The following is a 17,530-nucleotide window of genomic DNA, read 5'->3' as shown; positions in this document are numbered from 1 at the left end:
TAATCTTGTAATTAGCATACGTCGAAGTAACAGACATTAAAGATACGCTCCCGGATATTCATACCTAGATAGAGCACCGCTAAAGTAGATTAAATAGCAAACACTAAGATATCAATTTTTTCCTTATAAATAAATATTGAACAAGTGATCTTTTAAACATAGGAGAATAAATGGGTCTATAGACGTTGGTCTATAGACCCATTTATTGGGGATTTATGGGGATGGCAAGAAAAAAAACCACCCATATGTTATAACAGCAGAAGAGAAAGAGAACTAGGTTCCTGGAGTTCCTAGGAGTCTCACTAATCAGGTGAAACAAAAACATAATGTTGTGTATTCTGTGAGATTGTAATATTTTTTAAATATATTTCAGTAAATGTTGTATTTGTAGACTCTACAATCATTAAATTACTAGTTGTCGACCGCGACTACGTCCGCGCAGAATAAAAAACAAACTTAATTAGCAGCCTATGTGTTCTTCCAAACTATGCTCTACATTTATGCCAAATTTCATCGAGATCCGTTGTGCCGTTTTGGAGATACCTTCAAACAAACATCAATCCATCATAATAGTAACAGACATTTGACTTTGCTTTAGCGTCAATTTCTATAATGATACGGTGCTAAGCTCATATGTAACCTAACCTAGATAAAATAGAAATATAATACGACTTAAAATTGAAAATTATTTTCTTAAGATCCTTTATAGATTGGAAGAAAAGATAAAAATATAAAGTAATCTAAGGTGATGGAGTACATTGACCAAATAATAGGATAATCGACTTTATCTATATCAGTGGAAAATATTAGGTACGCCACTGATACCCGGATTTGAAGAATCAAAATAAAAAAAAATACACTCATGCACAAAAATAAAAAACATTTTTATATATAAATGAAACTAGCACTAGATTATTTAAGTCAATCTACAATAATTTAAAACATGAATTTTTAAAAAGTTTATACAAGAGTTTATAAATTTGTTTTAGTATGTATTCAACAACTAGTAATCAAAAAACTATTTAAATATAAAAATATGTGCATAGTTATACACTCCCTAGTACAGTTTGAGTGCATACGAACTTAATGCAACAATGTTAATCTACTTGTAATCGTAGTCGTTGCGAAGATCCGCTAGGCGTTAGGCCGTGACCTTACGACGCTTATCGAATATATTATTCTTTTGATATCAAAACTTTCAAAATTATAATATTGATAATCAGCGATTTGACAATATTGTCTTTGGTTTTAAAAGAGGTAGAGGCCAGCAACAACAAAATCTGTTGCATGAATCAGCTTGCCCGGTGTAATACCACGACCACACAGAAGACAGGCTTGAAGTGGAAGCACTTCCGCGTTTCGTCTGATGTGTGTGCGAAGCATAGGAAGGGAAAATATCCTATTTCCGTGCTTCCCCTCCTTGGTCGGTTAAAGGTAGGCAACGCATCTGCAATTGTAGATGTCTATGGGCAACGGTCACTACGCTATTTCGGCGAATCCAGGTGGCCACTCCATCGTTTGCCATCTTACGATAAAAAAAACAATCTATTTTACATTAGCTTCAAAACTTTAGAGTGCAAAGATAAGTATCCATCAAAAGATCCATTCGTTTGTTTCGTTCTTTTAGTGCAAATTTTAAGGAAGGTATTTTATTTCGAAGTTAGACGCGCGAAGCAGGTTTGCCGATGACTCCCCCTCCCGCCGCCCTTGTCTGCTTAGTACAGTCAGTTAACGTGTGACGTCATGAGACCATCGGCAAAGCTTCTGCGCACAAGTAATATGTATGCAGGTTTTTATGTACGTCCATTCCAATCTGACCTTCTGTACCCCAAACGACTGAACCGTATTTATTAGTATTTATACTCAGTGTTTTTGTGGTGTGATATGATGAAGAATATGGATGTAGGGAATCTTTCTCTTATGTTGATATTTAGAAGTAATAAAACGTAAAAAAACTTGTTTGAAAACACTTTTGAATAGTGCCGCGTTAAGTTCCTCGTTTTTACGCATATCGTAGAAACTTACATGAGGCATCTTTATATTTTTACCCCTATGCGTCCTTAAATTACTGGACAGAAGTTGATTAAACACTGGAACGTTAATGGTTTCCATCCTAAAATATTTTTATTAAAGTAACTTTTCTCTTGATTTGTCATTTTCGATTTCAAACTTTACGTCGCATAGCAACGCTTATCGAGTTCAGCTATGATTCTAAAAAAAGGCATTAGCCAACCTCCATATTGTTTTTCCCGCATTCTACTATTTCACCATGGTCACCCTACACGCAGCACGTCTTGCGTTACAGGCCGAGTTTCGCAAACCACATGCATCGGAATTCAGAACGCTCTTACGAAAACAATGTGACGAATACACTGCGACATATGAATGTGGCGAGTGTTGATAAATAAAATATATATTCATATATGTAAAAAAAACATATTGCGATTGAAACATAGTAGGATTGTCAAAGATAGACTAGTTTTTTATGTTATGGTCTATATTCAGACAAAATATTATTTACGCTTATTTCATGATAAAATGTAAAAATGTAAATTTGTGACTGATTAATTTTATGTTATAAAGCAATTGCTTGCGACTTCGTCCACACAAATAAAATGTCACCCGGGGATAGTGTCTTGTGTGTGCTTCCCAACATTGAAAGAATATTTCAAATCGATTAAGTACTTTTGAAGACTATTCAATGCAAACAAAATCAAATCTTTCCACTTTATTATATTTGTATAGATTTCACTGAGTATCAATTAGTAATTTTTAGGTAAGTAAAGAATTGGAAAACTGGTTTTGGGAAAAGAATGGGACTAGACAAGTAATAGTGAGACATGTCCAGCTTAAATAGCAAATATAGTTAATATTGAGTTCTACTTATGAAGGTGCTTTGTAATTACAAAGTATGAAAAAAAGGGGATGGGGATGGTGTGAGACAGGCTTAAGTATTACAATAGCTGTGGTTGCAATATTAGAATTGTTGAATGTTATAATGTTTTTGAATCAGACAAACTGAAAAAAAAAAATTGTTCCTACCAATCATAATGGCAACTCGAAATGGTGTGTTTCATTTAAAAGATCTTGCAAATCTTCCAAATATCAAGGGAGATCCTTAGTTCTTCCCAACAAGAATATTGTGCTCCCAAAATATGCTTTGTGTACTTAATACTTAAGTATATTTGCCAAGTAGCACTGGTCTGGTTCTGCCATAATTTTTTTATAATACAAAACAATAGTATGAAGAAATTCTCATCTTTTAAATATAGACTTCACTTGGTAGGATTATATCTAGCAGCAGACTATATTTTTGTGAATAATTTTGTTATTAGCATGAATGTTACCCACTAGAAATAATCTTTCCATTTACAATCTTTCATTTATGATAAGTTTACTTTTTTTCGAGGACTTATTGCAGACTTCAGTTAAAGTCTCTTTTTGTTATTAGTAATTTTCATGACAATTTTAAAACATTTGCTCCGTAATAACTTTTTTTTCATTTATAAATCTGATAAAGCAGCGTTTCATCCTTTTTCAGTTATGAAACCTTTACATCTATATTTAATACAGGAATAGGATTGAGATACAATAAATAGAAGACGTGATACCAGTGCATGCAATTTCAAATACTTTTCACATACGTTTCGTCGCTGCTATTCAGTGTTGGTACACATAAGTCTGAGACGCTCGGAAAAATCGTTATATTTCTACTTAAATTTCATATGACTTAAACATAATAGTACTTCATAGTAATATAAGCCATTGTCTTTCGTGTGTGTTGTGTGAGAATTTAATACTATGACGTACTATTAATAACTACAGCGTTTGAAATAGTTTACAACATTGTAAATACTGAAAGAGTCCAAAATAACAACTTACCTGGTTATTTATAAAGTTTCACTGAAAAGCGTGTCCTTCACACAAAACACAATGCCGATAATTAGGTATATTATTTGGTGTTGATAAGTAATGCAACTTCTTTGAAATAAACAATTTTAGCCGAAAAGTAAGTTTTACATCAATAACACATTTGTATTCCCGCAAATGACAGCAAAGTGTTCATTATTGCCAGTAGTAGTGCCATTTATTGGAAGGAAGTGCTTGGACTAATTTATCATTTAATGTTAGCAAAGAAAGTATGCGATATACATGCTAATTGTATTATTTATTCATGATTTTCTCCGATCGAAAAACAAAATGAAACAAAACCATTTTTTCTTACGAGAACACATATACATAAACATCTCAACATCAATCAATGAGGTCATCAATGTTTTCTGTCAATGTCGAATTATTGTTGGATTTGCCCAAACTAAAATTCGCAACTATTTATATTTATTTAATTTTAAGAACACTAAAAATGGGCTTGTTTGGTAAATCACCGGAGCGAAATCCGAAAGAAATGGTAATTATATTATGACATAAAGTATATTACTGTAATATGTTTATTTACATCTATTAGTGATTAAAAACAAATTCTAGGTAAATGAGTGGTCTCATAAACTTCGTAAAGAAGGCTATAATTTGGATAGACAAATAAGAGGTATGTTAATTAAATTCAATCTAAGCTATGTATGTATGAAACTCAGCAAAATTACGTTTTGAATCAATGAATAAATGATTAAAGATATGTCAAATCGTAAGGTGGCTTCATTGAGTCATTAAACATATCGAATAGGAATTTATGGTGAAAATAAATTATTGTTATTATTACAAAGTTATACTTTTTATAGACGGGAACATATTTGCATTTGTTTCATTTTTTTTTATATTTTCTTTTTAGCTATACAAAGGGAAGAGGAAAAAATTAAAAGATCTTTAAAGGAGGCTGCGGGCAAAAATGATAAGCAAGTGTGTACAATATTAGCAAAGGAAATAATTAGATCAAGGAAAGCAATAAGTAAAATATACACAAGTAAAGCCCATCTCAACTCTGTTCAGATGCAGATGAAAAACCAATTAGGTAATGTTTGTAAAACTAAAATGTACGTAAGCTGTTAATCGTTAACGATCCTTAACATCAACAAACTAAAGACAGATTACAGTCTATATACGAAAACAGAATAACAAAATTACAAGCAGTATTATTTATCCATATGGATCTATAGGAATTATAAGTATGTTAGTATTTTGAAGTAGTTTATAAATCTATTTTATATATTTTTTGCCTTCGTCCCCCTGGCAATGCCGACAAGTCTCAACACTCTGTGAGTATTTTGTCACATTTATTGCAATTACATTGTTTGTATATAATTATTTGTATGTTTCAGCCACATTAAGGATAGCTGGATCATTGCAGAAGTCAACTGAGGTACTAATATCACTTATAGTATTAAAAAAAGACTTCTTTATTCCACCATCCTTATGCAGTTTACCTAGACAAATACATATATTTAAATAATTTCAATATGTTTGACATGTATATTTTATGTGTGATTGGTATATAATTCTAGGTGATGCAAGCAATGCAAGCTCTAATAAGATTACCTGAAGTGGCACAGACCATGCAGGAGTTGAGCAAGGAGATGATGCGTGCAGGTATCATTGAGGAAATGCTTGATGAGACCATGTCCGCTGTGGAGGATGAAGAGGAAATGGAGGAAGCTGCACAGAGTGAAGTTGATAAGGTGAATTATATTCTGATAACTGGTAGAGATATTTATTATAACTTTTGTGATTATTAACCCTTTGATCATTCCAAAACTGCATAACTAGATGTTGTATGTTATTTGCAATATTATAGCCATCTATCTATATATATATAAAAGAAAGTCGTGTTAGTTACACTATAACTCAAGAACGGCTGAATCGATTTGACTGAAAATTGGTGGGCAGGTAGCTTAGAGCCAGGAAACGGACATAGGATAATTTTTACCCCGTTTTCTATTTTTTATTCCGCGCGGACGGAGTCGCGGGTAAAAGCTAGTTTATTATAAAAAATGTAGGGCTTAACACTTTGTTGACCGGTCACAAGTTAATTCGTGATGCGCTTTTTTTTCGCATCGTTGTTGTTTTCTCTGTTGGCGAGCATACAGTGCTATTGTTAGTCAGTATAACATAAGCTGTTTCTCTCGCTTATAAAACCCGCCAAATATTTTGCTGTAAAAATATTTAACAATAAAAAAAAAAAAAACGATGATGGAATGTATTAAAGAATCTTTCAATGAATTATACGCGGATTCTTTATCTGATTGATTTTCAATTAAATTGCCGGTCAACAATGTGTTAAAATATTGATCATTCCATAGGTGTTGTGGGAGCTAACACAAGGCAAGCTGGGAGAAGCACCGGCACCGCCTAGCGCGGTCGGCGCGCCCTCCACCAGCCGCGAGCCAGCCGTGCCCGACGAGACCGAGCTGGATGAGATGCAGTCCCGCCTTGAATCACTACGCTCCTAGCCATGTATGATGCCCAGGTAACTATTTCACCATCCAATTAACCTTGAGTTGTATTATTAACTGACTGGGAAGTGTAACTATGTGTTTCTAATGTTGATAAATATTGTCATCCCTTTCAGTTTTGGAACGAAGTTCCTTATCGCGCGTTGTGAAAGGGGGCTAGACGGAAAAAATTCTTACGAAAAGTTGTCACGACACTTTTTGCTATATCACCATGGCAACGACGTGACAATATATAACGAAAATTTATAGAAATAAAATGTACTTCTTGTGAAGACTTAAGTTTTTTATGCATAGAATAAAAATTGGTTCCTTCACTAATTAATTGAAAGGAACTTCGTTCCATCCGGGTGTCCCAACACACCTCTCAAGTTTTTTTGTTTAAAAACAGAGACAGCAATATGTTTAATATAAGTGTTACAGCAATAGGATTTCTTGGATATTTCAAATGATCTCTGATGACTTAGTATAATTATAAGACTATTTATGTTTTTTAGTACCAAAATTCTGTTTAATTAAATGATGATTTCTCCCATAAAATCGATTTGTATTTTCAGGATGGCAACATTGAGACCCACAGAGGTACGCAACGCCTTAATTTGTGTAAATATTTGTTACGATTTAATAAGAACAAATTCAATTAAACTTGTTATGTGAATGCTTGTCTATTTTTGTCAGCTTTATATTTTCGAATATTACTATATATGTGAACATTTACTTAGGGCACACAGATAAATATAAAATTACATACATTACATATTTATGAAACCATATAATTGTTTGATAAATGCAATTATTAATTTAATAAAATTATTATATAAATGGGCAGAATTTCGAATGGCCTATTTTCCTTATTTTATTTCGTTGTCTTCGTTTTTTTTTTTATAATGGCAACCTTTTTGGTTATTTCTGTTCAGTATTACAGTGGAAACATGTTTAGCTGTGCTATACAAATGTGTCAGTTAAAAATTCGCTTTAAAAATAACCAATTAATTAATAAAATCTACAATTATTATGTTAACTTATGTTTACAACAGAACTCTTTTTATATAACTTAGTGTACGCTAAGCATACAAATGTGAAGTTTATAAATTATTTTTTAAAATAAAATAACTAATGTTGATTACTTCTTTGTAACATTTTTAACCTCAGCTACTTTATTATTATTTTTTTAATTGGATTTAGAAAACAGTTTACCAACCTTTTGAGAAATTGTTGTCACTCACGGCCACCTGAATTCGCCGAAATAGCGAGGCGACCGATGCCCATAGACATCCGCAAATGCAGATGCGTTGCTTACCTTTAATAAATGGACAAGGGGACATACAGAAAGAAGATATTTGCTCTTCCTATGCGTCCCCTCTTCCGCCAAATCCACTTCCCCGTCCGATCCTTTCCTAATAAGAAAAGAATAAGAAGGGAAAGAGGACTATAATTAGGTCTCCGACACCACTCATCAGACAAAACGCGGAATTGCTTCCACTTGACCCCTGTTTTGTGTTGTCAAGGAAAACATCTTACTAATATTACAAATGCGAATGTTTGGATGGATGTTTAAAGGTATCTCCAGAACGGCTCAACAGATCTCGATGAAATTTGGCATAGATGTAGATCATAGTCTGCAAGAACACAGGCTTATTATGAAGGTTTTTTTCAATTGCGCGCGGAGTCGCAGGCGAACGCTAGTTTGTAATAAAACAACAAATATGTCTTGATATCTATAAATATATTTTGCATAATAATACTAGTGATAACATTGCTTATAAATAACATCAATAAGTAAAACATATCACAGTTGGTTACAACATCTTTGTGCTCAGGTCTAAATCTAGCTGCAACTCTTGAATTGATTCCTTCTTAAGTAGCGGTCTTCTGTCGTTCTCTTTCATTTTCCTTGGATGTTTCTTCTTTGTTAATCTGATGGAAAACAAAGCTTAAATCAATATGTTACCTCTATTTCCCTACGAAACTACAAACGTTTCTTGTTATCCTTTTATTCCTTTATACAGAATCATCCTAGATATCCTATTAGTTAGTATTTTTATATGTAGATACAGAAGTTAGCGTGGTTTGGACATGTTATGCGGAGGGATGATGATCATATAAACAAAAAAGTAATGAGATTGAATGTGGCTATAAAGGTAGAAAAAGACCAAAGAAAGTATGGATAGATATACGTAAGAAGGGGGTAAATTGAGGTATGACGGCTGATAGAGATGTATGGAGGAGTAGTACATACTGTGCTGACACTACATAGGGCAGGTTAGGTTAGGGCAGGTTGATGATGATTGTTTCACTCATATGATTCTTGCTGATATTTATAGATAAGAGAGATCAGTTGTTGTTAATCACTCCTTATACTGTTGAAGAACTCCTAAAGGTGTCGGACTATATGGAAATATAATCGAGAAACTATAAGTAAAGATGGATTGATGATATAATAATGCATTTGGCCAAGGACAGAGAAAGATGGAAAAGGATGGAGGAGGCTTTTTCCCAATAAGGGGTCACATGACAAAGAAAAAAACTAGTTTATATAATCTGTTTTATATTACATTAAGTGGAAAATAAAGTTTAAATAAATAAAAAATCGAGAAATCTCTTTAAGCGAGAGTTACCCAGACCATTTGGACGAACTCCATAACCAAGAAATTTTGGTTAGAGTTAAAAGTCTACAATCAAACAAAAAAAATCGAGGTCGCTTAGACTATAGTTTTTCTAGATTTGACTGTATCCAAAAATTCATTTTTTACTGAATACGCCAGCATTTGATTGCGTAAACGTAAGCCACCGTTCTGTTTGAGATGTCGAGTAAGACTAACTTGCTTAGTTAGTCTTACCGAGGCTTACAAAACAGAACCATAACAGTACATATGATTTTGTGTGCATGTGTTTGTTTATATGTGTGTCTGTGTGATTGTAGACTCGTGTGTATGTACCTGTTAACAACGCCATCCGGATGGTCCATCATTCGTAAGATATCCGCCTGATCGGAGGAGTCAAGCGGCGCAACAGATATGTCGCGTACTGCACGGAACTTGCCGCAGTTGTTCAAGTGTTCGTTCTCCAAACGGAAGAAGTTCCAGATGAAACGTCTGGAAAGTATTCATCATCAGCTCACTATACGTCCCCACCGAGCAGAGCCTACCCTAAGGGTGACTAGGCCATAGTCAACCACGCTGGCGAAGTGCGGGTTGACTTCACACATATCATTCTCAATTTCTTCTCAGATATGTGCAGGTTGCATCACGATGTTTTCCTTCACCGTAAGAACGTCGGATAAATGTACATATTATGTAAATCGAAAATCGAAAAACACATTGGTACATAGCGGGATTCGAACCCAGTACCTGCAGATTGCAAGTCAAGTGCTTAACCCCTGAGCCACCGACGCTCCCTGGAAAGTATTATTAATAGAAAAATTGTATAGGAAATTGAAAAAAAAAACATGAAAACTATCTTTTTAGTAAAGTTAATGAAGAGCAATCCAGTATTAGTCGGATTTCCACTAAATTCATTTAAACATAAGCCGGAATAATACAAGCAGTTGTAACTGTCCGGTGATGACGTCAGTAGTGGTATAGCGCTCTCAATTATTCCCATACGTTTGTCTCGCTCTAAAGCAGTGTTTCCCAAAGTGGGCGATAACGCCCCCTTGGAGGCGTTTGAAACCTAGGAGGGGGCGATAAGGGGCCCAAAAAATGGGGGGCATTGAAATTAATTAAATGAAATTGTGGTTTTTAAGTTTTAGGGCTGAATAAAAATTAGGTGCGCTCTGAAATATAATTGATTTTCAAAGGGGGCGGTGAAAGAAATAAGTTTGACAAACACTGCTCTAAAGCGACTACCGACCGTTGTTCGTATTCCGGCTTATATCTAAATAAACCTTAATAGATTAAGATATTATGAAAGCTGCAATTTTTTTTACTAGTTTAGTTTTAAGATCTTTAGATACCATTCGAGATTTACCTGATTACTTCTAATGGCGATAGTATAGAGACCATGGTCTCTCCGCTGACGAGCTTGTTCTCAGTCAACACGAAGGACACAGTCCATATGAAGCGAAGCACGAAATCCTCAACAATCGCGAAGTAGTAGAACTAATAGAATATGTTATTAGTGAATAAAACTATTGCTATCTCTTGTCATTCGCTTTGAAGGAATGACCATAGCAATATAGACCTTTATTTAGGTAGTGGAAATTTCATTCTCCTATTGAACTGTATAATATAGTTTTACTAGCTTTTGCCAGCGACTCCGTCCGTACAAAATTAAAAAAAAAACTATGTGCGAATTGCGATTATAAATGCGAATGTTTGGATGGATGTTTGTTAGAAGGTATCTCCAGAACGGCTCGTCGGACCTTGATGAAATTTAGCACAGATACAGAACATAGTCTGGAAGAACACATAGACTACTAATTAAGTTTTTAATTCCGCGCGGACGGAGTCGCAGGCGACAGCTAATTTAGTAATAAACATAGTCCATGTCACCTCGGACGAGTAAATCCTCAACAATGAAAGAATTTTTCAAATAGTTTCCACAATTTCGGAGCCTATGCAATACAAACAAACAAACTTTTCCTCTTTATAATATTAGTTTAGATAACTTACTCCAGGACTATAGACGATCTCCTCTCTCAGGAACTTGTTCTCAGCTGAAGGTCCACAGCTGAAGAGTCCCCAGTCCATCTTGACGTCCCACGTGTATGTGTACAGAGAGGAGACGAGCTGACACACGAACCACGCGTACAAGAACGGATTATCGTACGAGTCGGTATAATTTTCTGTAATACACAACTTTATGACATTGTATGAGGTTGATAGATAACTCTATTTTAGTGATTTAACTGTGGTAGAGCACGGAAAAATATTAGTTACACGAATTAACTAGCTGGTGTCAAATGGAAGCAATTCCGCATTTCGTCTGCGTGTGAGGTCTAATTTTAGTCCTCTTTCCGGAAGTTGCTTTTGACTGAGAGGATACATAGGAAGGGGAAATATTCGTCCCCTCCTCCGTCGATTAAAGGTAGATAAAACATCTGAAATTGTGAATGTCTATGGGCAACAGTAACTGTGCTATTTCGGTGACCGCTTCTTCGTTTGTTACCTAAAATGTTAAAAAAATTATTTTTACACTCACGGCTGTACATAGTACGTAGAGTAGCGAAGAGCACCACAAAGAATGTGGTAGAGTATTTCCCAGCGTTGACTAAATGTGGGAAGGCCTCCTTGCTGTCTCTGTACCGACGCAGACATTGCCAGAAGCGAGTCCACGCCGGCACTATGTTCACCAGCGCTCGAGATATTATGAACCAAGACTCTGATTCGAATGAATCTGGAATTTAAATTATTCACTTATATCATCAAGAGCGTCGGTGGCTCAGGGGTTAAGCACTTAACTTGCAATCTGCAGGTCCTGGGTTCAAATCCCGCCATGTACCAATGTGTTTTTCGATTTACATTACATATATCTGACGTTCTTACGGTGAAGGAAAACATCGTGATGCAACCTGCACATCCATTCGTTAAAAATTTGCACAATCTATTTTAAAATTACACTAAAAATCGCATTCACCAACGTCATCGTCCATCACTTACCATTAACATTAAACCAATCTCCACCGACGATGTAAAAGACAACGAGATAATGAAAGTCTAAGAAGGCCGCAGCAAAAGAGTTCCACTGGTCCGCCAGCCAGAAGTCCGCGAACAGTACTGGCATGAACGGAGCCGCTAATATACGACCCTAGAATAAAAGAAAAAAAATAACAAATTAACTAACTTACAATAGACCCCCTTAATAAGCAATAAAATTTTAGAAAATAAAAGTTACTTTAAGTTTTCACTAGCCTTGAAAAAGAGTCAAAAAAACCGTTTTCTATCATCGCCACTTGACATCAGATGTAAATAACATTAGGTAGCAAACGAGCAAGCGGCTACTTAGATTCGCCGCAATAGCCAATCCATCGCTAAACAGACATCCACAATTGCAGATGCGTTGCCTACTTTTAATCAACGGAAGAGAGGATGCACAGAAAGACAATATTTCCCCTTTCTATGCATCCCTCCTCTGCCAAATCAACTTCTGCTGACCATCCTTTCCTCATAAGAAAGAAGTGGAAAAGGAAAGAAGACTAAAATTAGGCCTCCGGCACCACACTCCTCAGACAAAACGCGGAATTACTTCCACTTAGCACCTGCCTCTATGTGGTCGTGGTATTGCACCGGGCAAGCTCACCAATTCGTGCAACTGATGTCATGACTTCATACCATTTTTTTTATCAAAAAAATAATATATAAATAAAATATAACAACTTACACATATCCTCAAAAACCAGAATCTCGCTTCATGTCTGAACACTTTCAATGGATTGACAAGGAACACAATCATAATGATAACAAGTGCTAATGGATTTACAAATGGTGGTATACTGAGACTTGCACTGTATATAAAGCTTAGTATACTCAGTGCCCAGACAACGCCGAATATAGCAGCTAGTTCCATCAAATCTTGTTCAGAGAGATGGTTCCTTGGATCTAATTCGAAGATCAGAACATGGTTGACACCAGATGATCTCCAGCCGTACACATTGATGCCTATTAGGAATATAAATTGTACTAAAAGGAATGGCCCACGGTATAACCGGAATGCGGTCTTGAAATTTTCCGTCGCACCTTCATGGAATAGAGCTGAAAGAGACAAAAATATTATTAGAAAAGAAAAATGTAGCTTTTAAATCTTATATATAAAATTCTCGTGTCACGGGGTTCGAACTTGAACTCCTCCGAAACGGCTTGACCGATTCTCATGAAACTTTGTAAGCATATTCAGTAGGTCTGAGAATCGGCCAACATCTATTTTTCATAACACCCCCCCCCCCCATTTAGTTTTTTTTTTTAACTGCGCGCGGACTGAGTCGCGGGCGACAGCTTGTTATGTTATAAAATTATTGTAATTTTTTAACTAATACAGAAAACGGCTAAAACACTCACGTACATTTGTCCAATGTCAGCACCGACTACTTTCGAGCACATTGGAGGACTTTCATCAGGGTGAGTGAGACTGGTATTATTTCGCGGACGCGGCCCGTCGCTCACTGACATCGTCGGTGCCGACACCGGACAAATGTACGTGTTATAGCCGTTTTCTATATTAGTTAATGATAATGTCTCACGAATGTTTGAATAAATTACATAATTTTGTGTGGACGATATTGATTGAAATATTTTAGGTACAAGTTCCCCTTTCATCTTAAGATAGATATAGACTTCTATGGTTTAGTTTAACATAATTGAATTAACATTATTTAAATTTACAATTACTTATATTATTATTATTATAAATTAAAATCGCTATAAAAACAGGTTAACTCAAACATTATCTATGCAAACATATTCACAGATTAGCTACGGTCAGTAATTGCTTTAAAGATAAGGAACATTTACTGCGACATTAGAATTTAGAACAAAAACAATTTATAGTTCATTGTTATCTGCACTTGGAAAATATTTGATTTTATCTAAGGTTATAGTTAATCCATTTATAATCGCTGCATACCTTATATTGTACAATGTTTGCAAATATTTGCTCTCAATAAAACTATAGTTAAACCAACAAATGACTTAACACCTTCAATGCCACAACATATTTTCATGGCACAAAGGAAAGCATAGCAACAATGTTATCTCTGGGTATGAAATTTGAACCATAAAAATATATTGTTATCTATTTTACGATAGTTTCTATGAATAAGCGCCAAATGTGCAAATTGACAACTTTTCAGGAGAGGCTCTTAAAATTACAACCATATATAAAAATAGGCCGCATAGGGACAATTACTTCAGCAAAAAAAAAACATTTACACATATAAATTTGTATTATGTTTAGTGCATGTTGTTAACTAAACTAAGAGGTAGCTTTTAACACAAAAAAGTATAAAACATCAATTTGTTACTTTGCCCCTTATACATAGGATAGGACCCATTGATTTATTCAGAGAGAAATAAAAGAATGTCTACATGTCAATGTGTTTTGTGACCATAAACTGATACATAGAGAACTTACCAGATAAGACCACAGTGATAGCAAGTACTATAAACGATCCAGAGAATAGTCCCACTTTGAATGTTGTCCAAGGACTCTGTTGCTCGCCTAAGGGTGGCACTCTTAACTTCTTCATGGCCTTCTGTCTATCACCACCTTCCAACTCATTGGTTACAGTAGCCTCTGTATCGCTGATCAGTCGGTCAATGTCTTTGTTTGTGTAGAAGTGTGAAGATTCCACGTGTTCCGCCCGCCACAGCGCACCATTGCTAACGTTTAACAACTATTGACAATAAATTGTAACTATTTACAAGTTTTGTATGTTAATTCTCTGTCAGTGTTGACAATTTTTTTTTTTGCAAACGAGCAGCGGAAACACCAAGGTGTTCATCGACGCCCATGGACATCTGCAATACTAGAGGAATTGCAGATGCGTTGCCGGCAATTGACAACAACGTCACCGTACAATTGCTAGATTATTGCGACAGCAGCAATTAACTAGAAGAATTTAATTCAACCAAAGGACAAATAAACATTGACAATATCTATTTATAAATTTCCTTATAGGTGATATTATGTTTACGGTAAAGAAATGTTTGCCTTTTTATTAAATCATATACCCTTACCTTATCATGCTTTTTCAATATTTTCCTGAAGCCAGTATAATTAAGATTCTGGTAATTCTGTAGAAGTATCAAACTGAGATAGAATTCACTGAATGCAAGTTTCAATTCTTGTACTTTACGGCGTGGCATCGCCTTTTTACTGTCACCTCCACTTTTCGGCTTCATCATATCGAATTGGGATTTAAGTTCACTTTGTAAAGTAGCAAATTTACGAGTAGCCTCTGCAAGTTTCTCTGAAAATACAAAAAAGTGTTAATGTTAAAAAAAAAATACAATGTGTTTCAAAATAAAATTGTTCTTTACATTTAAAATATACAGTCAAAATCTGTTATAACGACATCGAAGGGACTACTCATATTGAGTCGTAAAAACCGATAGTTGTAACAACCGGTGACAGGTATTAATAGGAAAGATATGTAATAACATTCAGCCAGGACCTTTGATTTTGGTCAATTTAACCGGTATGTTGTTCTAAACGATGTCGCCATAAACGGTTTTGACTGTACTTTAATAGGATCAACATCTATTTACTGGACATAAGTCCTTAAACACTACCAAATTTTTCATAAGAATATAATCTGATATTTTAACACTATAAATCTACAGTTAATTTCATTCTAGTTATACCTGAGTAGAAAGTGTTAATCTTCTTAAGTTCCTGGTCACAGTAATGGAAGAAAGTCTCATCAAAGTTGGCGAAATGCCTTGACAACACTTCCGGCTCCACATTCTCTGCTGACGGTGCCTCCTCCACTGCCGTGTATAGCATTGCTTTCATTTCCTACAATGAAATTTATTGGTTAAATCTTTTAATGTTATAAAAAGTGGTACTAGATATAGATATCAATTGTCTTTTTTATATTGTAGTTTGAGTTTTCTATTTTTTCAGTGCAAGTTTGAATTATTTGCTAAATAAATTTTAGATTTAAATAACTATCTGTCGCCCGCGACTTCTGTGTCTGCACGGATTTAAAAAAACGTAATATGTAGCCTATATGTTCTTCCAGACTATGTTTTACATCTATACCAAATTTCATTAAGATCCATTAAGCCTTCCTGGAGATACCTTCAAACAAACATCATTATCCATCCATCTATCTAAATTTTTAAATTTTTTCTGTTATAAGAACCTTCTCCTGACAATAACAATCACAACAAAAAAAAAGTTAAATTGGTCAAGCCGTTCATGATGGTGTGACCAAAGGGTATAGGGATTAATTTTTATATATATAGATTCAAGAAATAATGTAACTATTTTTTAGTAATATTAAGATAATATTGTGATGAAACAATATGCTGTAGTATAATTTTACCTGTGATAAATTGTTAAAACAACAGCATATTTGACTTTCAATAGCTATTTCACAGTTGAAGTAATATTTGCTCAATAACACTACCAACTTTACAATACAGAAGCACTGCACATTGCTTGTATTTAAAATTTGGAGTCATTTTTATTAAGTATGAGTTGAAATTGAACTTTGAGGAGTTTCATAAATTATTATTTTTTAATTTATTATGTCACATTCAGATTATGAAATACTGTATAAAGAATAATTGTCTGTGTAATTTAAGAATAATTTTACATTTACCTTTTATAATTTTTCTCTTGTTACTTTAAACCATTATCTAGAACATCTAGTTTCTTTATTTGAAAAGTACACAAATATAAAGAGATAAATTTATTTCAAGGATGTCACGAATTCCTTTTTAATATGACACTTCAGAGCTATTTATTGTCTAGGCTAGGCTAACAAAGTACCTTTAATGATCAAATTTAAATTTGTACATAATGCACACTGGTTGGTAAATGTAATATAGTTGTTGACATATACAGACGATTTGAATATTATATTTTTAATAAATAAACGTAACTAAAATAAAAATAATTACCTCATAGTTGATGTATTGTTTTCGCCATTCTGGCGTTATATGAGCACTCAAGTGCTCCGCAAATTTCATTTTCTTACTTCCCTGTATACGTCTTCACGATAAGAATGATCACAAAATACTAAACTATAGCTACAGTTATTCACAAGTACTCCACAAAAGTTTGTTTAGTGATTACTAGAAGTTATGACCTAATGTTTGTAAACGCGTTAAAGCGAAAATAGTGGAATGATTTAAGGTATGCACTTATTACACTTGAACGTATAATACATATTAAGAAAAATAAATATCCGTAAAATATAATTCTGCAAGTATATAGTAATAAAAATTATAGACGAATAAAAATCACAATCAGTGATAAAACATGACAGTGATGACAGTTGACAGATTACGAACTGTTCAGTTTCGTTTTACGTTCATAATTCCATCCTTCATCAAAAAGCAACATTCTATAAAGATTCAAGAATACGCGAATATTTTATTATCAACATCAAAACCTAAACAGATAAATATTGAAAATAACCACTTCATGTTTTATTTAAAAATATATATATACATTTGCCGCAG

The 17,530-nt window shown here is 34.3% G+C and overlaps 3 protein-coding genes across 4 annotated transcripts in view; 1 reads left to right on the top strand and 2 right to left on the bottom strand.

The window, feature by feature from the left end:
* The window catches only part of LOC106715498 (glycerol-3-phosphate acyltransferase 1, mitochondrial), a 36,221-nt gene extending 32,203 nt beyond the window's left edge, over positions 1-4,018 (bottom strand). Inside the window, exon 1 of the mRNA XM_045683996.1 lies at positions 3,883-4,018. The gene's annotated coding sequence lies outside the window, so the exon portion shown is untranslated. The remainder of the gene's footprint in view (positions 1-3,882) is intronic.
* A 256-nt stretch (positions 4,019-4,274) lies between these two features.
* On the top strand, positions 4,275-7,145 carry LOC106715880 (charged multivesicular body protein 3). Of its 2 annotated transcripts, none has more exons than XM_045684029.1 (7): positions 4,275-4,408; positions 4,486-4,546; positions 4,787-4,966; positions 5,274-5,314; positions 5,457-5,630; positions 6,252-6,405; positions 6,959-7,145. In XM_045684029.1, exons 1-6 carry the CDS (start codon positions 4,364-4,366, stop codon positions 6,399-6,401), a joined length of 651 nt encoding a protein of 216 aa, XP_045539985.1. In that variant the 5' UTR covers positions 4,275-4,363; the 3' UTR covers positions 6,402-6,405; positions 6,959-7,145. The 2 variants fall into 2 exon arrangements, with proteins under 2 accessions (XP_045539985.1, XP_014364733.2); XM_014509247.2 differs by having other exon boundaries at positions 6,252-6,418.
* A 969-nt stretch (positions 7,146-8,114) lies between these two features.
* Positions 8,115-17,250, bottom strand: LOC106715508 (xenotropic and polytropic retrovirus receptor 1). Its single transcript, XM_045684085.1, has 11 exons — positions 16,967-17,250; positions 15,701-15,854; positions 15,074-15,306; positions 14,469-14,730; positions 12,723-13,093; positions 12,002-12,149; positions 11,544-11,738; positions 11,015-11,187; positions 10,371-10,501; positions 9,341-9,496; positions 8,115-8,318 (listed from the first exon to the last, which is right to left on the bottom strand). Exons 1-11 carry the CDS (start codon positions 17,033-17,035, stop codon positions 8,201-8,203), a joined length of 2,010 nt encoding a protein of 669 aa, XP_045540041.1. The 5' UTR covers positions 17,036-17,250; the 3' UTR covers positions 8,115-8,200.
* Between the last annotated feature and the right edge of the window lie 280 nt (positions 17,251-17,530).

Source organism: Papilio machaon, chromosome 24 (assembly GCF_912999745.1).
Source record: "Papilio machaon chromosome 24, ilPapMach1.1, whole genome shotgun sequence".
Lineage (NCBI taxonomy): Eukaryota > Metazoa > Arthropoda > Insecta > Lepidoptera > Papilionidae > Papilio > Papilio machaon.
This window is presented reverse-complemented; position numbering and strand designations above follow the sequence as displayed.